This window comes from Pezoporus wallicus, unplaced genomic scaffold, assembly GCF_028554395.1.
Source record: "Pezoporus wallicus isolate ANWC-B61680 ecotype Strahan unplaced genomic scaffold, APGP_CSIRO_Pwel_v1 contig_1583, whole genome shotgun sequence".
Lineage (NCBI taxonomy): Eukaryota > Metazoa > Chordata > Aves > Psittaciformes > Psittacidae > Pezoporus > Pezoporus wallicus.
The window spans coordinates 656,457-681,173 of NW_026637266.1; the positions used below are offsets into that span (position 1 = coordinate 656,457).

A 24,717-nucleotide genomic window follows, 5' to 3' on the forward strand; every position below is an offset into this window, starting at 1 on the left:
GTACTCTTCCAGGATGTGAATGGTCCTACTAATAGATTATGACAGTACTTACTTAATTTGAGATGAACTTCAGCCACTCCTCTTATCCGTTCAAATACGGAATCATCTGAATGTTTGTTCTACATTTGCTGCTTTATGAGTTTCACCTTCACAAATTAGAAAAACTTGTTCTTTTCTCAACTATTAGCAGAGGCGGAGAACGATTCTCTAAAATCAGGGCAGTATTTCACAGGTATGGATCAACTGTTCCCCAGCTGTGTATAGACTGCAGCTGGGAAGGGAAGACATGGAAAAAGTCATTAGCCAATTCTAGGACCCAGCAGCTTCAAGGAAAGGTCAGTAGCAAGTGTAGAGCAGTCCCAATTTATTACATCCTTCTGAAGATGCAAGATGAGTCCTAACCACTGTCTGTTTCGGACAGAGTGAGAGCTCCACACAAGGACTACAGCACCCAGGCATCTCCTTCCCCAGGGATTTTGAAGTAGGGGGCAGCTGTCATTACTATTATCACTTCTCTCTCCTTTTCATCTTTCCCTTATGTCTTGAGCCTGTTGAAATTATACCTATGGTATCCAGAATGTTCAGATCTCCCTAAAAAAAAAGTCTACTGAATCCTCTAAAGCTCTACTCCTCCTGTCAGCGTTCAAGAATGAAAGGGGATCACTGGAGCAACTCACAAAAAAGAACAGACTACCTAGAAATCCCAAGAGCTGGAGTTACAAGGTCCAATCTGTAAATCTATTTGCGAAGAAAATCAAGTACTTTCACACAGATTAAAATGCTATAAAAGCATCATATCCAAAGGGCTAATCTGAAGTGCAGTTCTGGACACATCTGTGGGTCTAAGCAACATTCCAGATTCTTTTTATGCCTTTTAGGTACCATGGCAAAGATAAGACAAATCTGCTTTCATTCGTATTGCCCCTTTAGTGAGACTGTTTTCTGCAGAAGAAATCTTTTTTTTTTTTTTAATGAGAATTTAGAATATCACTTACTTTTGTAACTCCGGCTCAAATGTCACCAGCACCATTAGAAGAGTAATGCCAGGACTGTGCTCTCAAATATACCTCTAGATCCATAACCAGCAGCAGATCGCATTACTACACCAGCTGTTTCACTTCTGTATTCTACTAAGAATGCAGGAGTCCTTCTGCAGGCATTTTATTAGCACGAGTTAAATTTACTTCAGCATCAGTAGTGACAAAACAGATGATTATGTTACATTTAGCCCCGGGCAAGAAAAACAGGTTCCAGATTGGTCTCTGTTCTTTCTACAAAGGAGGAATCAGCATCACATGGTGCTGGTGCAAAAAGATGCGCTATGGCTAATGCTGAAGACCACGCTGGCAGGCATCCCAGTGTGCTGGGAGTCATCAGGTCATGGGTCCTGACTCCCAGCGAGCTCACACACAGAAACTGTGAGTTGCTGCCTTAGAGACAAGGTATCACCAATATACTGGCTGGCAACATCTTGCTTCTTTGCGAGACAGCACCTCCGGCTTCCACTGAATACCTATCATCATGCTTAATCAACTCTGCTTTAGCTAAGGAACAGACAATTTGACATGTTATTCTTGACAAGTTGCTCACCTTGATTCACAGCATCACTGGATAGATGTGATTAATGTCCAGCTGATTCAACACTGTATTTAGCTCTTGCCTCACTATAATTAAGACAGAGTCATGTACTTTTAAAATGTTTTCACATGAACCCTGCTAAGGCTTTATCAAGAGCTTACTGATATAGTAATCAGGAAACATTTCAACAAAAACACAGGATATATATATATATATGGGAGTTCTTTAGCTACTATTAGCTCTGAAGTGTCTAATAGAAAAAAAAAATAAATCCACTCAACATTTCTTCCCCATTCATTACCAAAGCTATCAGCTGCAACATAGAAAATGATCATTCAACAGAAAAGTCTAGTGGCAATTACAGAGCTAGATATTGAGATTCCCGTGTATGTTTATCAGACCATCACTCCTCATATTCTTTCATATTTCTTATTAAATGCGCTACCCTAAATTGAATGTGTGTTAGTATTATGACAGCATATTATTCTAAGTATTTTAAGCTTAAAACTTTCAAAGTAAACAGAAAACAGCTGACTAGTAACTGCTGTAAGTTAAACGAAAAAAAATTGGTAATAAATGTTATGTCTCCTGTTTGTCAGAGTGTCCACAAAAAAGATTTGTAGTATATATACCAACAAAGCCTCTCAGTACAGAAACATCTCATATATGCAGAACAGATAAATAATTACACTGAATTTTCCTTCAAAGATCTTAAACCAGGATTAACACCAATTCTTTGGCTTTTACCAACTCTAGGACTTTGGCTGGAAAATTCCCTGTTCCTTACAGGTTCCAAAAGGCAGAATTCCTACTGCAGATGGGACTATACCAGCAAAAGTAGTGCTTTGACTAGTACATCTTTCTTAACTCCAGCAGTTTGTAAATTCTTTTACCAAAACCATGTCTGCTCAAGCTACTTCATATTAAATCATGCTAGTATATATTGTCTCTTTCACTATGTAGAAAAGACTGAACAGTAAAAGTATTTTTAGTTTTTGAATGAGACAAAAAAATACTTTGACAGAAAATACCTGAAACATTATCAAGGAAATAATCAGACTTCGTTTGTTTGGAAAATCAATTTGATGCTGAAACCCGTTCACTTCAGAAACAATAACGCTCACAGTCAAGTCAATCTTTAACTTGGGTCAAAAACTTGTTAACCAAGTTAAAAAAAAAACACAACAAAACAAATTAAAAAGTCCAATACCAGACAGCAAAACATACCCACCAGCTACTCACAGCACTACTCCCTGTGCTATTTTTTTTTTCAGATCTTCTATTGTCTACAGGATAAGAATCTCAGTTTTTATAAATGAATATATTATCCTCTTGACTATAAAAGAGCTTGAAAAAACACACTACTCAAATCATCTCAAAGGTTTGAATCCCCATGGAGGGCAAGGACACAGATTTTGTTCAGAAAATAAGTGCCTAATGTTTCTGAGAAGCGATGACATTAAAAAAATACACACACACACAAAACAGTCAAGGACTGCTTGCTGCCAAGTGACTGAAGTGGACACAGAGAACATTCATTGCTAGAAATACAGAGGGAAAATGTCTTCTGTACCTTAAAACCTACTTGGGTTAAGGATTATTCTTTGGTTTGTGTTACCTTGTGAATTTGGCACTCCACACAAAAAGAGCCTGAAACAAGCTCTTGCGATGCTGTTCTCTTCCCAACCCACTGAGAAGGTATATGCTAGATGTTCACAGCACAATATAGAAAGGCTTTTGGTCCAGGTGCACCAACACACTGAGCAGCTACTTGCTGCTTTCAGGATCCCAGCTAGTCTCTCCATATGGACAGTGTTTTCTGGATACAGCAACCCACTCAGAACAAGCTGCAGTGAAAAGCATAATCATGCCCACAGAGCCCAATCTGTGTCCAAAACCATTTGCAAATGGTTTTGCAAAATACAGACACCCAGGACTATACATCTCACAATCCTCCTTACTGAAATGGAGATAATGCAATCAGCCATGCTCCAAGACTGCTGCTTTGTTGTAAGGAAGAAAGACAGTGAGATTAGAGCCGAGTTCCCCACAAATACACAGTATGAGGATTCTTGTTAATTCTTCTCACATTATAAAACTTGCATCTTCTTGAGAAAACTGCAGTTTGGAGAAGCTGCAGTATCTTACAACAAACACCTTTAGGACTCAGTGAGAATTTTCCTGGAGCGCAAAATAGTGTCTGAATTTTCTTCTTGAAGGTTTATTGAAAGTATAGCAAATTAGAAAACATACCCGATTAACAACAAGTGAGCAACAGGGACTCATTTGCAACGTGTCATCCTGGAAAAAAGTACACGGGAAAATACAGTCTCAGTCTCTTTGATGCCACCATATTCTGCTGCAATATGTTTTTTCAATGTCTCTGTAGATTGTCTCCCCTTGTCTTTACTTTCCTTCACTCTCAGAATAAGATAACTGAAGTTCAGTTAAAAACCTATCATCTGCCACATTTACCTGTTGCAGCTGAAGCAACTTGCAAGCTACTCATATTTAAACAGAGGCATTAACACTATCAAACAATAACTTAAATGAAAAGGACTAGCCTGAATAGTTCTGCATGGATGAGGGATATAAATACCACAGAGTGCATCCCAGCAGAGTATGCTACAATGAACAATGCAGACAAACAGCCCACTAAATATTGATGGCTTGCTTGGGCTAAACACAAGAGTCCATCAATTCTGTGCTTTCACAACTGTCTTTGAATAAATGTTCAATATTTCCCTCCCTCTGGATATGTGCTGTTGGGGTTCAACCGTATCTTTCTTAACTCGGACATGAGATTTTTTTGCTTTCATCAACACGGGACACAGGGACAGAACATGAAAGCAGGGAATAAGACTAAAATTTCTCCAACTACAGCTTCCCCCTGAAGTAGATACTCCACAGCACTGAAAACCACATCACGACCCAATACTGGCGGAGAAAGCATTACTGCAGCAGCACGACCCCTGCCGTTCTGCAGGGCTTCAGGATGCACTTGGGTGACCTCTCGAATGAAAGAGCAGCAAGGCGCCTGGAGCAGGAGCTAGAGACAGACTGAGGCAACTGCATTGGGCTGGGCTACATGTGGTGTCAGCAACACTAAGAGAGACAAACTGTTTTTTTTTCATTTTAAATGACACACACCAGTGAATTTCTAACAGCAGCAAGGGAGCCCTGTGATACCAGCAACCACCTGATTTAAATATTAATGTGTGACCTGCCAACCCACTTTTCAGTATTGGCTCCAAGTGAAATAAAAATAAAGCAGCAGAGAAGATGGTTCCTCTGTTAGCTCCAGGCCTAGGAATAGCGGCTGGTTGACTATTTTTTATGACGGCCATTCACAGAAACTAGCATTACTCGTACATATGGAGTATTGCAAATTTTTGTCATGGAAATACAGTACTTCTCTTGCATGCGTGCAGGTAAGATTAGCCTGTGCCATAGGAGCATGCACTGACCTGTGAACCAGCATGTTGCAGCTGGCTGCTTGTAGTGGATCTCACTGGTCTGACTGCTGCCATGAAGTGCTGTGTGTTTTTCTTAACGCTCAAGTCCTTAAATTATAGGACTCTACAACAGGCTGACCCACCATTGCAGAGCCTCAGCCAAACTCTAGAAACTATCAGGAACACCACAAAGACCAAGAGCGGTATGTAAGGGATTGAATTCTAAATATTGTATGGCATCCAAAATGTTTAGCAGCATATGAATAATCAACATCAGCATTTTTGTCTAATCCTCTTAATAACTTCTGATAGCATCTACCTTACTGTGTAACTTTATGCAGTTAATTATTGAATTAGTTATGAATATTCATAACTTGCACAAAAGCTTCTGTAATATGTCAAGAAAACTATTAACTACTGATATTTAATGCCAAGTAAAACAGGATGTGCTGTAACTGTCAGGAGTAGAGTGCACAGTTTTAAGATCTAACTTCCCAACAACCCAAAACTCTATTTATATTTGAATGCCAATGGGATTATAGCTTTCATCTGCTGGCTCAGAGGAATCCCCATAGACAAGTTACATCCTTGTTCACAAGAAGTAACAGGGACACTGCAGAATGAACAGTACCAAGCTATATTATATGCAGCATTATGAAATGCTGAAGAACAGCACCACTATGATGGTTTGGCAAGATTAAAGTTGTGTCAAGGTTTGAACTATAGCAAAACATGCTCATTTTATACTTCCACTGCCATGAAGAACTCCAAGGGTCAGTACTCCAAGAACAGTCAGTACTCCAAGAAGCACACATGGTTTAACAGCTATAATTCAGTTTTAGGGCCTGGGCTATTTGATGCCTCTTTAAATTACTTCAGCACTGTCCCATTCCCAGTGTGCTTACAGTCAACCTTCAAACTGCTGTCTTCTAAGCATGCCTAATTTCACTACACACAAAAGACTACAAACACAAAGTACACACCTTTGGCTTCTGATTAAAGCACACAGGCCTAAATATTAATTACAGTTTCATATTCTATAGCATGTCAAACTTTATGGCTTCAGATAAAGGATGTTATTTAAAATTACAAAAATAAAGAACACTGGAGAATACACTCATAACCAACAAATTAAAATGAGAAAAAAGTGGTAGAAAACTCAGTGCAGAAATGGCAATGCCTGCACTTTAAATTGGGACTAGCTCCAGCTCTGCAAAAAATGTTTACCTGCCTTACAAGAAATGCTTTTGACTGAAAGCCATTGCAGCTAGCTGAGAAACTGTACCACTAAGAACTGACTGCAAAAGATACTGCTGTGGTGCCCATGTCTGGGAGTAAGTTCTGGCAGGAATATTGTCTCAAGATTGTTATTACACTTTTCTTGGTTTAAGAAAGCTGTGACACATCCTGCACCGCATCATCTCCCAAGGCAACCTAGGGCAAAACCCCCAGGAAGCTCCCCATTCTAAACTTTCCCAGTCTCTTTCTGTTGCACCTTGAGCAAGGCTTACCCTTCGGGATATTACGAGGAACTCATTATACCTTCAGAAACTTTTCCAAGCAAACTACCAAAAGGTGTGCCACAAACACAGGTAACATGATGCCTGAATAGTTCAGGACTCATTTTAAAGCAGCCTTTGGGAAAGCGCTATTAAGAATCCAGATGTCACTAGCAGCACGTAAGATTAAAAGGGAACATGTAAGCAAAAAGCAAAGTCCCATCTAGCACAGATACACTATAGAGTTGAATCCTGGCATTTGGTTACTGAGCACAGAAGCTCCTCATAAGAGAACTCCAAGGAATTGATTCAGTTTTCCTGCTTGAACATAGTTCGTAGCCATCCAGAAGTCAAATATAAACAGATGGCGGCACAAGAGACATGCTCAGCCTCTTGCCTTTGGAAGCAGAAGAAAACAGATTCCTCAAGATCATTAATTGCTGTGTCTCCATTCTGTCCCCAGATTTAAGAGACTTCCTGGTTTTAGTTAAAAATACCAGCATAAGCAGTGGTTTGAAAACCAGTATTATTTACAGAGCTGAGGAATCCATGAGCGTAAACTTTCATAACTGCTGCTGTCTTTTAAGAAGCTTTTGAGTTGTTAACAACTTTCTCATAGTTCCATCTGGAATTTTAAAATTCTGAAAAGCTGAGGAAGGGTAGACTGAAGATGATCCACTGAGAAGCCAAGATAAACTCCTAACCTTGCCATTTCACAGGTGTCTATTCCACTTAAAACACAACAGATACACAAACCAGATACACAGCTCTTAAAACACTGTTGTGAAAGATTAGTACCTTTAAGTTTCAACTATTTTATCTATGTTAACAGCAGCCAGCATTTACTTGAGCCATTGATCAAGATCCCTGACTTCCAACACTCAGCTGATTCAGAATTGCTAGCCTTGAGTACAGCATTCAGGACAGCAGACCATTAACTTCAAATTCTCACATAATATTTATTTTATGACACATGTATTTCTTCCACTGGGGTTATATTTTTGCAATTACTGTTTGCAAACAATTCTTTCAGCTTCTTTCTGTGCCTAGGGCAAGGCAAAAACAGACAGTATCTGCAGAAAAGAAAAATGAACTACTTTGTGGTTACACAGTCACAAACCATGTCTCACATGAGGGACTCCAGCTCAGAGGGGCCAGACGAGGAGCTGCTGGGGCCACAGAGGTCCCTAGGTGTGTACATGCTGCTCTATTTCAGGGGCATGGCGCCTTTATACTTCCACTTAGAACAAACACATAAAGGTGAGAAATATGTTTTATTTAAAAAGTCTTTCTTCCACTGACAGCACAATGGAATACATTCACAGCTCTGCTGACACAGGCAGAGAGAAGCTGGGTCAAAAAGTAAGTATAGATATAAATAATGAATAGTTTGCATGAGAAAGTACAGAAAAGGTCAGGTCAGGTCCTAGAAAAAGGAAACCTCAAACAAAACCATAGCACATTGTTCTGCCAACGGTATGGCATAAGCCCTTTGGGTAAAACAGGCAACTGCACTGTACATGGAGAGATACTGTACTGTACTCAACTTTTCCCTATCATGGCACTCTGACCAAAGTGATGTCCTCATGTCCTAAGTTTTACTTGTCAGGAAGAAGAGCAATGTAATTTTTCCTCCTCTCTGTCAAAAATACAGGACATTTAAGGATGCTCTTGTGATCTCTAAATCAATTTTTTGTGGTCTTTTACTATACTTGTAAGTACCAATGGGGAGATACTGGGAAGATTAAATCATTGCCTGCTTTTCAGATAAGCAAAACTTTTCTTTAAAGACAACAACTCAAAGACAACTTATTTCTCTCCATCTGACCAGAATGTAAAGACTGAAGTAATTCTGATCTAAAATGACCAGACAGTAAATGTGAAAATAATTGTTTCAAATTGTTTATCTGCAGTAAAAAAAATAAAGAAAATTATATCTTGCTTGTGTATAATGTACTCAATCTTTCTGTCCTTTTGAAGATGTACTGCCTGTGCTCATTATGATAAAACCAGCCTTTAGAAGGTATAAGTTTCCCATTTTTACAGTAATCATCTTTTATCCACTTCAGTCTGAGGGATTATTGAATGTTTCCTTGCTGGTAAGGAGAGGTTGTGCTGGCCAGTCGTCATCACACAAGCACAAAGCTATTTGTTTACCCATGCACTTACTGCTGACATCTGACACTTCTGCACAGAGTAGTAGGTTGCATACCCCCACCAGCCCCCCTTGGGTAGAGAAGAATTAGTTTATGACTACAGAAATCACCATCATTAGTAGGCAAGCAGACAACCAATGTTCATTTTAAAATTCTAGTTCCTTCTTCAGCTGTTGGTGTTGCAGTAAATAGAATCACTCTAGCATGAGGGATTTATTTTACTAGTGAGGGACCTGACCTTCAGAGTCTAGATCCGCACTTTCCCAACACTTGGGGATCATGGACTTTGGGTCAAGCATTCCCCATAAGCTATCTATACTCACCATGATCACGTCATGGATTCCTCATACGGTGTATCAGTTACAAATGGGTATACAACAGTACTTGTATAGACTAAGCCAGTCTCCACATATTGCAAGAATTAAAGAACAGCCTGCCTGGCAAACACAAAGTATTTCAGGGACAGCATGTAAGAACACCTGCACTGGATGCAATTTCAAGATGATCCGGGACTCATGCAACAGCTGAGGATGGAAAAAGTCACAGCAAATAATTTGCAGGCCTGAAAATTGTCCTACTCACCTCCTTACTCAAGTTCACAGAACAAATAGCTTATTTTCATTGTTCAGTAGGCTACTCAGATTAGTGGGATACCAGAAATGACACAATGAGCAGTTGTAAGAGTGGCAGGAGTGACCTTATAAAGAGCCACCTCTTTCCCGTGCAAACCTGATCACCAAGTTATTACTCAGTATCTTGACAGCAAGACAGAGGACAAGGCAGCAACATAGAGAACCTGTATCTCCCTTTCATCTTTCTGGAAAAGAGCAAAAAAGGAGAGAAACGCACCCATGGGAATGCACATGTTGGTATTACATGCCCTTAGCAGACACTTAATTAGCGTTATATTATAACAAGGTCCAGAAGTGCCTGTGAAACACCTCTGGGCTTAGCTAAGTTTACTGCCTTCTCCCCTGGCTGTAGGAATGCCCCCCACCAATGAGCAGCCCAATGAGAAATTCACCTTTGCTGCTGACTTGCAAGTATGTCACCACAGTAAAGACAATCCTAGAGAAAGCAAGCCTAGCTCAAGCCCAGCTATTCCATTTGTTTTCCTTCAGCTCATTTCCCCTTAAGGGGAAGGCTGGAAAAAAAAGGTTATAATGTTTAACTAGATGTAGAGAACAGGTGCATTGTTTGCTTCCTCTCCAATGCCAAAAAATTTTACTGTGTAAGGACTTCAAAAAGTCCTCACCACAAGAAAAGAAAAACCAAAAACCAACCAAACAAAAAAGATTATTACTTTCCTTCCCTCTCATTACTTCAGAAATTAAGATATTATAAGCTCTAGAATAGTCTACAGTTTTTGCCCTATAAACTTTAAAACATGTTTTTAAACCTTAAAAAAAAAAAACATCAAAAGAAAAAAATACATCAGAAGAGACTCATATTTTTAAAGCATGCACTAGGTTTGTAATCAGCATTTTGTATTCAACACTTCTCTGGTAAATCTTCAGAGCACCTAAGACTCTTGCAAAGCAATGTTCTCAGACATCTTCTAGAGGTTTAGTATTAGTCTTTTTACAGGTACAGAAAAACTGAGAGTGCCAGAAGGAACAGTGCCAGACTTTGATGTTTCTCATTGCATGAACAACAAAAATTACTCGCACAGTACTGTTCGTATGACCACAACATCCACTTCACATGAAATCACAGCATCATTTTCTGTCATCTACTTGATGCAGCCAATACAGGTATCACTTTATGGTATGACTATTCCTAGCCCCATTCTAAATTAAAAAAAAAATATGTAAAATAAATAAATAATGTTGCTACAGTTGACAGGAAGTTAAGTAAATTTTTATTTTCTTTTATGTCTATTGCATATATTTGGACTAATGTACTTCCCAGCCTTTAAGAAGCACAGCCTATTGCTCCTGCATCCCATGTGGGAAAGCTCTTCAGGAAGCTGGCTAAAATACTATGCAGATTCTGCTACAGATAATAATGTTAGACAGCATTTACATTTTAGGGTTTCTTTACATTTTCTGCATACCACACAGCCTTTAGTCAGCACACAAAAGCTCCAACTTCTTTAAGCCTGTGATCCTAAGGAGCACAAATGCATTCTTCACAGCCTTGCAGGAGCAGGTTTTCATTTCCTTTCATAGGAATTGCTATATTCACACAAAGAAACGCATCTACGAACACTTAGAGTAGGCAAAAAAGCATCGCAATACTCTATGCAAGGATAGCTGATTTGATACACACATCTGAGTTCGCTGCTTTTCTGTTATCTGCCCTGTCGGACAAAAACACTGTTGATGTCAGTTTCAAACACTGAGTGAGGCTGGTTATTAGAAATGCCCTAAATTTCAAGGAAATGAGTGGTTTGCAGGTAGTTATATATGCACATACAAGAGTATCTCAGAACCTTCTGAGTTACTACAGAATCTGTACCAGACAGATTAGATACAGAAACACAGTAGATGAGATTAGGTGAAGTACAAAGGATGATGAATTTCTGTGCTATATGTCACATCTCTTTCCAAAAGTGTATTTATCAGAGAACACGTAACTATCTCCCAGCTGTCAGATGACAAGAGACAACAGGAAATAGCTAGCAGCCATCCTGTTGTTCTGGCATAGCTACGCCATCAGAGGCAAATACATGAACCTGCTGAGACAGCACATTTCCTATAGCGAGTGCCAGAGATCTAGATGGCTTTCGAAGGTATTTAGAAATTAGTAAGAGTAAACAGTACTTCCATGAACAAACAACTTAGTGGGTTGTATGTTTCTGTTGACATATGGTAGTATAAGCTCAATGTTTCTGTTTCGATCAACAAGCTAACTTGTGTTGTGCAAGGTTTTCAAAGGGAAGGAAATATGGGGCAAAACACGCCCAGTAGCCACAGATTACTCCCAGTTCTTGGCTCCAATTGGACCTCAATTTCCAAAGGACCTGAGTAGGCTGAAAATACAAAGCCGGTACTTAAGCAACATTTAAGTGAAACATTAGCAGGGCAAGACACTCAATGATAATTCACCTCTGTGAAGCCACCTGGGATGTCCTGGGGTTGCTGCTCTGACAGACTTAGAAATCCTGATAGCAGAGTCCGTGCAAAAGAGAAAAGAAGTAAGTAAATAAATAAATAAATGAAAAGAAAAAAACACATTTCCAATTATCCAGTAGCTGTTAGGACTTGTGGACCCATTTAGGTCCTTACTTATAGGACTGTATAAAACAGGAGGAGAAACTGGACAGGTATAATGCTGGGATCATTACAGTAATTCAGGAGTTTGAAGAACTACAAAAACTAAGAGGAAGGACAGGAAAAAAGTTCAAGCCAGTCTGATGAATTGGGTAGTCAAAAACTTATCAGCTGAAAGCATTAAAAGAAACATTTCTAACAGATATGGATGACACCAGGAACTGACAAAAAACCTCAAAACAAAGAAAGAACCTCCTCTCTACCCTGCTTTCTGCAGATAAACAAAACCAATGACTCTCTTACTGGCTGCAATTTGCAACTAGGAGGAAAATTCCCCCCAGCAACAAGCATATTCGATATCCTACTCAAGGAAGAAAAAAAGCCCTAATGTTTTTCACAGAAACCTTTGCAATTTGATCTTGCCAGCTCACACACCATCTTCCCCCTCACAGTGTATTCCAGAGGGGGAATACAATTGTAAGAGAACTTTGCTCACAAAAATTGAATGCATTCTGAATTAATGATGTTAAATAAACTCACATTTTGAAAAAAAAAAAGTCAAGTTTTCACATTTTAGTTCCCTCATAGTTGTTTAAATCAAGCCCCGCCTTTTGCAAGAGAAATGTCCTCACTTCACCTTCGTACATTTCTGTCCATCTTCATACAGGATAGAAACAGTTGTAGCTAGAACAGGGCTGCAAGACTTTAAAGAAAAGTAGTGTTAAGGGAAGTGAAACTCTAACCCAGGCTTCATTTTCCACATGCCAAGTGATTCAGGCATGCTGGTACAGATCTCTATAGTATGGACTAAACTGGGAATCTCACGTATATGAACGGCCATAGAAAACAACCCAGTTTTAGATTCATCAAATTCAGTGCTATAAAGGGAGTAATGAGGAGCGTCTAAGAAAAAAAAAAAAAAGAATTATATTAAATCCAGTCTTTTCAATGTTTCCCCGCTTAAAAGGTTTATGAATTTACAAAACAAAAAAAACCAAAACCCTAGCAATTCTAAGCTTTGATTCTGTGTTAATATATCTGTTCTCCACGGTGATATGGCAGGGGGAGCAGTGAAAGCAGGGCATTTCTCTCAGAAAGATCTGCGGGAGTTAAATCGTGCAAGTGAAGAGGAAGTGAAAGAGTTGGCAACCTTTAGGTTTCATCACATGCAAAATAACTGCAGTATGATAAATCTGGGACTTTAGCAAAATAAACTGTGCCCTTTGGGGAATAAAGTTATGTGTAATAAGAAAGCCTGTCTGAAAAATATGATACAAGATTCTTGGTTTGAAAAACTAAGTGTCTAAGCACTAGCCACTTAAAAAAACTAATACAAAACTCCGCATGTAACAAAACCCTCAACTTTACAACATAAAAAGGAATTTGTATGAGTATCACTTTAAAAGCAAAGCAGCGGATCACAGCTACCCGAATAATTGTGGATTTTGTCTAAAAGCAGAGCTGAAAAGCTAACAGTTAAGGATATAGTTCTTTGGGACAGCAATCCCTGCTTTTACAGAGAAATTACAGCAAATTAGCCACTGCAATGACGGTTCATTTGTCCTGACAGCAGTGGATTTATTAGTCAAAAACACCACACAGAAATACACTGTGTACTTACACACCTGTCTATCAACACAGTAATACTTGAATATCTTTCAGTATGTGATGACTAAGTACCCACACTACAGCCCTCTGTGGCCACAGAAGTATCACCTCCAGCTTTACAAATGGAAACCTGCAGTCAGTGCCCCAAAAGGTATTTGGTCAAATGGATTCCCATCACCAAACAAGCTGGAGAACATGGCCCACGATGGCACCAGACCACGCTGAGCACAAAGGCAACAAGCAACCAAGCAAGCCCTGTGTTCCTCAGCCCTGTGCAAGCACTCCAACCTTTCTGTCCAGAGCTAGAGGCAAAATATTTGTTCACACAAACAGCAATGGCAAGCAGCAGAACTAGCATCGTGCAACAGCAACAATCAGGGGAAAGAGAAAAGATAAAAGAGAAAAATGAAATATCACAACAGTGATATTTGCATTGAACAAGATGTACGGCACCTGACGTTCTGCATTACACTGAAACCATAAAGAGCTGAACAACTTGCAGTAACAACTGCCACACTTCTTACTTTCACTAGCCTGAAATTACAGCTGCTGGCCATTCATTTAGTGTTTACAAGAACAAATATTTTAATTGCCTGAACAGTTCTGCAGATATGTAATTAAAAAAATGAAAGGTACTCAAAGATGGAAACAGGAAGGGCAAAACCAGTCAACATGCTCCATTACCTATCATGCTAACAACTCTGTAGAAAAGGCAGCACTATGGATTACATACATAAAAAGCATTTTATATTAATTTATTTAAAATTTTTCCACTGAAGAAATAAACAAAGTCTTGCATTAAACTCTTTTCCCAACTAGAATTTTCCTCAAAATTACAACATTCCTCTCCTTAATCTATTCGGGGCAAGTATTCAGCTCCTGAGTCACATCACTGTCATGTTCCATCCCACGAAGTAACAGGGCCGATCGCTTTTCTGTTCTTTCTTATAACGGCAGCACTGACAGAGCAAGAGCGTTTCCTCCTCCCCCTCTCATTTTCGGTGTCTCTTCCTGAAGTTTTATCAGCTTCAGTGTCATTTCAGAGCCTCAGAAAAGCAGGAAGCTTGTCTGCAAAGCACTACCCTGGAGAAGTTAAGAGGTGACAAACCAAGTATGTCGTATCAGTGTGTGCTGAATGACAGTGTAATGCTCTCAGGGAGGTGCAAGATGGTTTTAGCACGCCTCGTTTGAACCTTAGAAGATTAAGGAAGCTAAGTCAATAGTTATCTGAAATTCCTCTCTTAAGTGCCTTCATGTACACGCATGACAAAGAAGGGCCACTCACATTAACAGAGCAGAGGTTGGGCAAATTAATGCAACGGCATTTTGTAAGAGTTTTGGCCAGTTCTTGCAAATTTTCTTAGCAAAGAGCACAGAGCTCATTCCATACAACTCCTCAAACCCAACTGCCACCACCAGCTTCAAGGAAACTCTGGAAGCTGCTCAGTGAAAAGCTTGTCACCACATGCTCCAGAGACTTCCTCACCACCAGTGTGCCCTGGAAACAGGCTATCCCGTTCCACCACTGCAAGACCTGCAAGCACGTATAGCATCTCTAACATTAAAAACACCCACTGAGGACGAAGCTGCCTCCCCTCCCAGTCACTCAGTACTCCAGAACCACACTGTCCCACGTCCGGTATTTTTGAAGTCATTGTGCCTTCATGTTTCCCTTCTTACTCAACTCTAAGACTTATTAAAGCCCACAGAAGCGCACCGGCTGACGGACCTCATTGTTCTAATGCCCCGACAGCCTGTGAGGAAACTTTCTTGCTCTTCCATTCCCCCCTCGCACTTCACGGCAGCAGCCCGTGACTCACCCCTTACTCTCCACCCCGCCTGGAGCCGGGAACGAGGCCAGAGGCGCGCTGAGGCCCCACCGCCCCTTAGGGCGTCCCCAACCCGCGGCCGTTACCAGCGGCGCGGCGCCTCCCCGCCCCGCGTGTGAGTCACCGCGCCTCTCGCCAGGCAGCGGTCCTGAGGGGCCCGTCCCGCCAGGCCCCGAAGCCCCCAGCCCGGCCGCTGCTGCGCTTCCCCCAGGTTGTGTCGCTCCGCTCGCTAAGCCCCGCCACGCGTCAGGGGAAAAGGCAGCGGCGGCTGCCGCGCGGGACACTCCCGCTTCTTCCCGACAACGTCCCGCGGCGAACCTCGCCCGCTCCGCGGCTCACCTGAGGCGCTGAGGGCAGGGGGCTGCCACCGCGCCTGACCCGCGCTGCCCGGCCGCATAGCAGCACAGGGGGCTGCCGCCCGCCTCGCGGCCAGCCGCTCAGCACCGCCCGGCCCAGCCCCGACAGCATGGTCCTCGGCCGCCTCCGCCGGCGGGGAGCGGGCCGCTTTCAGGCGCGCTCCGCCACGGCTCGGCTCGTGGCGGGCGGCGCTGGCTGCCGCGGCGGGCGGGGACGAGTCCCCGCGGAGGGCGTCTCCTCCGGCGGTGCTGTGTGCTCTCCTCTTCTTCCCGCCAGCCCCGGGGAGGAGCTGCGCTGGGCAGCGCTGAGCGGCTCCCTCCGTCCCGCTGGACGGGGCGAGGCCCGGGGCGGGCGGGGACAGTAGCGGGAAGAAGCGGAGTGTCTGCCGGCCTGTCTGTGCGCTCGGGTGGCCCGCAGCCGGGCCGAGAGGCTTTTCCGCGGCGGCAGCGGTGAACTCCGGACGAAGAGGTGGCCCTGCCTCAGCGGGGCGCAACCGATAGCTCCTTACACACAGGTGCTGCCCCCCTCTTCTGCGTGTGTCTTCCTGAACTTGAAAATGGGTATCAGTAACTTGGTTATATACATAGTTATAAATGAGACCAAGGTAATTATTAATTCCTATCTTACACGAGCACCTGCCTTTTCCATAGCTGATAATTTCCCTTTTTGAGGAACAAAACCATTGCTACTCCTCATGTTTCAGTGGAATAAACACAATCTGGTTCCACAGAAATGATCAGCAAAGCACAAAGAAACGAACTCCCACTCTTGGAGTTTGTTACTTTACAAGAAAGTTCTCTTTACATCAGTAAAGCAGTTAGCAAGGCCTGACCCTCTTCTGGTCAGTCATTTGTTTGGTAGCCCCTTATCCAACAGAATCTTCATGCCCACAAATGCAAATGTTTGTGTTCAATGCAAACCACTGAAGTGAGTAATACCCATGACATTACATCAGGGAAACACACACAAAAGTGCCACCTTCATCTGCTTTCTCTGCCCTTTATGATGCTCCTACAAGCAATGCTGCACAAAACAAAACCAACTGTACCCAGTGATGACAAAAGTATCTTATAAACTGGGCTGTACCACATCTGAAAGAGTGTCATTAACATGGAAAAACTCCACCACTGATTGCATGCTTGATGGCTCTGAGGGACAAAATAAGACCCCATTTGAGTCCCTCTTCCAAGTTCTGGAGCAGAAACCTTATGCAAATAAGATCACTGATCCATTCATTCCTGTTTCAGGGTAACTGCAATCTATTAAAGTGAGTATGGTCCCAGAAAACAACAGAACAGAAGTTGCACTGTGAGAGACAGTGACTCCCAAAGGCAGTAACTTGTGATACAATTACAGTTAATATTTATCACAGCAAAATTCCCCAAATTTTGTTGGAGTAGTTTTCCTTGAGGCAAAGTAAGACTTGTTTTTAGGTGAATAGGACAAGGAGAAATGGATTTAAACTGGAAGAGGGCAAATTTACATTAGACATGAGGAAGAAGCTCTTCACTGTGAGGGTGGTGAGGCACTAAACAGGCTGCCCAGAGAAGCTGTGGCTGCCCCATCCCTGGCAGTGTTCAAGGCCAGGTTGAACGGGGCTTGGAGCACCTGCTCTAGCGGAAGGTGTTCCTGCCCATGGCAGGGCAGTGGGAGCTGGATGAGCTTTAAGGTCCCTTCCAACTCTAAGCAGTCTGTGACTCTGTGATTCTATGACTTATGTACCTTATTAAGTAAATGATATTAAGATCCATGAAGTTGCCAAAGATGAAATAAAGGATTCAGAGTTAGGTATATTAATTCAAGATGGAGTATTTACAGTTTCATTGCAATATTTATGGTTTCATCAAGCATAGGTGTCTTGGTCATAGTAAATGGCTTTTTTTTTTTTTTTTTAAGGCTTCTGCCACATAGCGATGGTTTTATCAAAATCCTGCTCTTTAGGGAGGAAAAAATCAGTGTCAGGACTAGAAAAGAGATGAGTTGGTTTTGGTCATTGTTCCATGATACACTTTTTTTCTGTACTTTGTTTCAGAAGGTCAGTAAGGATCAAAGAAGCACTGTCACAGCAACTTGTGGATTTAGCTTCTGCTAGGAATGAAGACTCATGTTTCTATCTACAGGCCATGAGAAATGAGAGAATGTTTTACTAGTTGAGCCTTGTGTCACTGCCACGCTTAAAAAGATTTACCTGTCACACGTTTCTGATTTTCTCACAAAGCAATTCCTGCTTTGTTGGCTAAGCAACATGTTTTATGTCTTACTATTCCCACTATAAGTACTCACTGCAACTTAGCTTGTTTCAAGTTATACCTCAAAATGTACCTTCTAAACTAACATCAAACATAATTAATGTTTGACATAGAAAAGTCTACATAAAACTGTCATTGTAATTATCTGTTCATATCCAGTGAATACAAATAGATGTATAAAATTCCTGTGAAACACCACTTTGGTCACAGATGCCATTAAAATAGCTATAAAATGGGGTGAATAGAAAAGTTTCTTTAGTACAGCCACTAAAACAAGGTCTGTACCTGACAGCTGTTCGAGGAGAACAGTTGTTAGGAAGATCTGCTACTTCCCAAACTTTTGCCCGCTTTCTCCCCTCCCTGTGCTTACAGTGGAGTTGCTAACAAGGAGTTAGATTACATTAACTTGAAACTAACTTTGAATGAGCTTTCTTTACCTGTGAGACACAAATTAATCTCTTCCCTTCTGGTAACAACATGCTCTGCCAGTAGGAAATGACACTTCAAGGGACATGATTTATGCATGCACAGCATCAGGGTTCCTGTCATCATATTACGCAGACGTGACTGGCTTCAGTTCCAGTAAGAAAATGGTTATGAAAACAAGCAGATTATTAGAGACTAGAATCTTATGTTTCAAGTCATATTCTCAGGGTCATCTTTAAAGGAGGATACTATTCACTAAAATAAAACCAGATGGAGTTCTAGGAAGTGTGAAACTAATGGGAAATAAGAGGGACCCTGGCCACAGTGTTTCCAATCTCCTAAATCTCAGGGCATTAATTTCAAATCTTTGTCAAGGTAGAAAACCAAAATAAGACAAACTTTAAGGTAAGACAGAAGGACACAGACGATCTTCTGAATTAAAACCTTTTTTTCTCTAGGCAAAATATCAAGCTCTAGAACAGCACCTTAACTCCAGATGCATCTTACCGGATTGTCAAGGTACATAGACTTATTACACGGTAATCATCTTCATTAACCAGCTATAAAAGTCTGATGACAAAATGAACCAGGACCCCAATTACAGGATGATGTTCCCATTGCTCAAGGGAACACATATGCTCAGATGTAACTTCAGTCATGATTACAGGGAAGCGAGAGCCCTTTTCCTCATCCTCTGTCTCGTTTCCCTCACCACAGTTCTTCTGATGCTCCCTTGTTTGTTCACAGGTACTTCTGCAGAATTACAGGGTAAGAGAGAGAAAAAAAACCCCAATGACAAAACTAAAAATCCCCATCCATGCAATAACAAACCCACAGCAGATAGCTTGAGGTTCCTCCCTCTAAAGCAGTTTTAAACCATCCTCCTTCAGTAAGCAGAATTTCATCCTCCCACTTCCAGCATAGTCCTGGAACAAAACTTTCCAGTGTATCTTACTTGAAAACCAATAGCTAGAGGTTTTTCTTTTAACAATCGCATACTACAGTTCAAAAGACAAATTACAATGGAATAGAATAAGATTATGTGATATAGCTTCCAAAAAAATCCCATGTTTCTTTTGATAGATTATCTTGCATCTGGTGTTGAGAAGCAAAATCTCTTCAGCAGCTAAGATCTCATGCCTTGCTCGCAAAATTCCAGGTAAGGCAAACTTTCCCAGAAGTCACAAGGATAAAGCGGAAACTGCTATGTTTTCATGAAGAAGGGAGCATATAAAGTTCTTTTGCTCCATCTGGACACAGTAATAGCACTGCAGCAGTTCAATGTAAAGACAAACTTTTCACCAGGGTAAACTATGTTCCCTCATAGTGCACAGACAGCAAAAATCTCTCTTCAAGAAGAAGAGCTCATTGCAGAACGTTAGCTCTGCCAGGATTAATATACTGATACTCCTGCTCTGGTAAAGGCAGAGTGAGATGAGACCTACCACTGACTGACACAGTGCATAGACAAAAGCTCTATTTTCTCTAGAGCAGCAGATCATGTGCATAAGATTTCCTAAATAAACTGCTGGAAAGCAAAACGCCACATGGGAAAAGACCTGGACTCCAATTACAGAGCTAAATTCTTACTCAAGGAATGAGAAATGCTTAGACTAGGTGGAGGATCATAAATTATACTCTTATTACAGAGTTCCCGGGCTGCCTAAATTGCACTGCTGCATTAGGTCAGTAGAGCAGAGATCTGAGTTGTGATTTTAGGAAAGTTGCATCATCCAGTCATAATTTTTTCCTTCCTCTTCTGAGACTTCTACTGTCTGCTTGTTTGCTTAAACTTGAATATATATATTCTTTTGCTCATAAATTTATCTTTGATTCATTATAAGAATAAATTCTTACAAAAATAATTATCCCATTTAAGAACTTCATACAGGAATGACACGGAGGACCACCTGATAGCCACAGAAGTCTCAAAAATCTATCAAAGCTAAGCAGTAAGCTATTTCTCAGGCTGGGATTGCACACATAGATATGGCTTACACTGGGCAGGAAATCACACAGAATATGGTTCAGAGCCTGTGTCCCAAAAAGTTCCAGATGAAGAAAGAACTGGCCCAAGAGGGAAAGGCTGCAGCTTGACATTTAAGTTGACCCCAGCGTGATAACACAGGCCAAGTCCCTAGAAATTCACTTAGCATAGCATCCATGGAAAAGACTGTTGTTTGAGTACACTAGTTAATACTGAAAGTCAAGTTCAAAGTTAACCTTGTTCTAGGTATGGAAGCAGCATACCAAGTTTTCATTTGATATTCCCAGGACAATTTTAGTAGCCTATTAGGCATTCGTGCCACAGGCACCAACAACAGCATAGCTTTTCAGTGAAGAGCCTTCCTCTTACAACCCTGGGGGAGCATAGGGTCCCTAAGGGAGGAGTCCTGCTAGCTTCTTGGTCCCTAACACCAACATTTTTTTCTGGTGGATAAAATCAAGTTTATATGCCCCATCCTTCAAGGTGCTGAGCACTCAGGACCTTGCAGGAACAGACAAGTGAAACAATAACCGTTTGTATAAGGTGATGTGAATGCTGTAGGCATACTTTGAATATTTGCCAAGAGTTTACTTGGCTGCCCAGTTGTGAACACCTGCGTCTCAGGACAAGCAGTTGCATGACTTGGTGCTGACAGAGGGAGGCAGCGGGAACATACAGAGACAGGGCAGAAATCCCCCTTTCAGAACTGTTGCACAAGGAGATCAGTCTAGACTGCCTCTGGAACCACAGCTCGAGGGAGAAACAACCAACACACTGGGAAAATATGGGCATAGATCTGCCTTATAGGGTTTCCTAATTCTGGAGCCATTCCAGGCCCAGCTCCTGCTCAGCGCAGGACAGCCTGTCATCAGAGAGCAGTAGCATGATGGAAAAGATCAGCTGTTCCCCCTTGCCTGGATACACCACCCACATCAGGCAGAGCTTCAGCTGGTTTCAGGCTCTGGCCCCTTTTGCACCAGCCTGGCACAGAGATAGAGCTCAAGTCTTTAGCTTGGCACCTGCAGTACTAAAAAGAGCTTAGAAAGTGGTTTTCCTCACTCTGGCACTCCTAATAACCTACACCTCTGAATAACTCACAGCTTAAAATGTGAGAATGTGTAAATTTAATGTCATCAGGGTGGGAAAGGAAGCAATGACTGTTCAGGGCGCAGCATGGCACAGTCCTTGTGGTTGGGGTCCTTAGCGGAACCTACGTGTAAGTACTCCATGCTAGTAACAGAGAGTTAGTAATAGCTATGTACAGCTTGACACGCTTCACTCAAATACACGGAAAAGACCATGAAACCAACATGAAAGAGTTGAACTTAAATACATACTTCATAGTCCAAAACCTGCAGATAGCAAAAAAGAATGACTCCTCAAACAGGAACAACCATTAATTATACCAGAGGATGGCATGCACACCTAGATACAGAGATTCTTTTGTTTGTTTGGTTTTGTTAAGTCATTTCACATTCAGATACAAATGAACATCAGAGCTGAGCGCAAACTGTGAGTCACAGCCGTATTCTGACATCCTCTGCTATGCAAATGTGCAGGGACCTGAGCACCCGCTCCCACCCCACTCCCTTCCCAGGAAATTATACTCTGTTCACCTATTCTGCAGAGCACATTTGTGCAATGGTTCTGTAGTAACATTCTTTGTTTGGGTAACAGTTCTCCCTCCCTCCCTCCCATGTTGTCTGCTCAGCTATTGTTTTTAAGCTAAGAAACAAAGACTGCCAGGAGCATGGCAGCTTATAGGAGAAAAGGCTGGCTTCTAAGACATGTTCTATTTTATTCATGTAAAATTCTCAAGTTAAAGCTGAAAGACATTCCTAGAAGTCTACTATTTCCCCCAGCACAGGAATCTACAAAACATTCAGCAATTTCCAGAAAGAAGGAAAAAAATACACTTTTCTTCACAGGTGATTAGATTGAATAATTTCTTGTAATGAAAAGTTCTGCAATCTAAGCTCAACAATACTCAGGTATTCTGATGAGCAAAAATGCCAGGAGGGTTTCTCATCTCAAGCTGATCTCTAAACATGTAAAGTAGAGATGCAACTGAGAGTAAGACAACCTGCACACTAGGGATTTCTCACATTTCACCCCGCATCATCCTATACCAGCCACTGTTAAAGACCCCTCGTGTGCTGCTTTTCTCAGCAGCTGTGCTCTTCCTGCAGAGCCTATCCATCCGCACTGCTAGGGATGCCAGAGCCATGGCTGTAGAAGCAATTCCCACTCTTTCTAGGAATGTAAGAGTTTCAAAACATGGATGCTGGGCTGAGAGATTTTGCGCTTGCTGCCCAAGAAAATATTACACTCTTATAAATATTTTTGGTAGTCAGAAATAATTGTTTGGATGGGGGAAAAAGGGAAGCTTGGACACTAATGGCATTTTATATCGAATAAACTTTAAAGGCTTTTAGAAATACAGCCATATTACAATAAACTGCTGAACTTGAACATCTGGATAGACAGTAAAAGCAGCAATGTTTTAGAAGCTATGCACATGCTCAGCAAGCTGGATGAAGACATCCAGCACATGTACCAGTGGTTCCAGTTCTGCTTCTCCTCCTGGCTTTGCTTAAGCTCCACTTATGATGGAGGTAATGAAGGCAGCGTATTCAGCCACTGAAGAGACAAAGAAAAGCATAAAGAATTCCTCTGCTACAGGTGAATGCTACACATTTTTTTTCTTTGCTTCAGCATTAGGTCACCAGGTAATTTTTAGTAACATTTTGTATTCATAGAAGCTGAGGTTTATAGCCTGTAGGACTTTTTGAAAGTATCCTATCTACAGAAGTTATTAGGAAAGGAAGCTATTAGCAAAAGACAGTATTTTCCTAAACAGGATTTCTCTGTCAATTGTCAGTGATGTTCTAACATGAAAATATTTTGTTCATTTTTTAAACGTCTTCACAATTTATGAGAATGACATTTCCTGTGGCTGGCAGATTATCAGGATGGTTAATTATTATCAACTCCTTCTCATGCTTGAGGATTCTTGTGCCATTGAACATGTTCACTTAAGAATCCCCCAAAGCCTCAGTGTCTTGCAAGCAGAGACTGTCTACTCATGTTGATAAACACAAAGAAATACTATGCTACTTGCTAGCCAAACAGTACTTCCTTCCAACACTCCTGACCTTCTAAAACTGCCACTTTTAATGGTAACATGATTAAGGATGTAACTGGAGATCTGTATTCTTCGTTGCCTCCAGGGTGAAAAACCCCAGATACAACCCATGTATGTAGCTTTAATAAAATATAAGAGTTACAGGAAAGATTTAACATGTATTAAAATCTGAAGAACTCTTAAAAAACCAAAAATCCCAAAACAACAAAGAAACTGAACGCTAAAGAAATTTTTGACAGAGTAACTGACACATATTTGGGGTACTCCGTATATCCATCGCCAGTTAGAGCCTCAGACCTCCCAAAACACTAGTTCCAAATCTGGCTGCTAAGCTTATGGCACTGAGACACAATACCCTCTAAAACTGAAATTGAAACAAGATCTTTCAGGACTCTTACATGAGTTAATACTTCCATATAGAGAAATCCGTGATTAAGGTTGTAATACCCCTCACAAACACACTTCTGTCCCATACCTTGAAAATCTTGCATAAAATTCTTAAAAATGTATTTGCCTCAAAAACATTAAGACTCCACATTTAAAATTACTGAAGACCTCTTGACTCTCAGGTTTACTCACAAGTGATTTGTGAGTGGCTTTTTAAAAACAACGGTAATGACAAAACCATTTTTTCAGTATCTGACAAAATGCACAGAAAATCAAAACCAAACAAAATCACCTGGTCATATTTTCTCCATTGCTATGAAGCTGAACAGTGAGATTAATAAATAGGCATATTTCTAAGAAGCTTAGGAACAAAATACAGAAACAAGCTTAGTAATAATCTTTTGGGAGCTGCATATCGTGTCCTATCATTTTAAGAACTTTCCGGACTATAATTTCTCCAACAGGAACTCCCAAACCTCTTATTTGGTAAAAAGAGGTATTAGATGTTTTTAAAACTAAGACGTGGAATGGGATGCCCATTTAAAATGCTGAGAATTTGAAATGATCCCCTGAAGACTTGCTTAGCTGGGGCTGGGAAACATCCTACCCAGCAAATCTTTCATTTCTAATGAAACAGTGTTGAAGGCATTTTGGAAAAAAGCTCAGTCCCTAAAATGGCTGGAGATGTTGTCTGCAGTTCAGCACTTTATTTAAACAGATACGGAAGCATGCCTGTCACCTCTCCTCCCAAACCTTAGCAGGCAAAAAGCATGTTGAGCTTCGCAGTGCATCCCTTGGTAGGGATTAATCTTTTGCTGTGTATCCT

The 24,717-nt window shown here is 41.2% G+C and overlaps 1 protein-coding gene across 5 annotated transcripts in view; it reads right to left on the reverse strand.

Moving 5' to 3' along the window:
* MCUB (mitochondrial calcium uniporter dominant negative subunit beta) overlaps nt 1-16,064 on the reverse strand; it is a 45,412-nt gene extending 29,348 nt beyond the window's left edge. Inside the window, exons 1-2 of one of the 5 annotated variants that reach the window (XM_057404553.1) lie at nt 15,680-15,818; nt 14,400-14,594 (exon numbers count right to left, since the gene is read on the reverse strand). In XM_057404553.1, the coding sequence (XP_057260536.1) occupies nt 14,400-14,417 (18 nt within the window). In that variant the 5' untranslated portion in view covers nt 14,418-14,594; nt 15,680-15,818. Of the gene's footprint in view, nt 1-14,399; nt 14,595-15,240; nt 15,449-15,679 lie in introns of those variants that run through there. The other 4 variants (XM_057404555.1, XM_057404554.1, XM_057404552.1 and 1 more) reach the window with 4 other exon arrangements.
* Nucleotides 16,065-24,717: the final 8,653 nt, after the last annotated feature.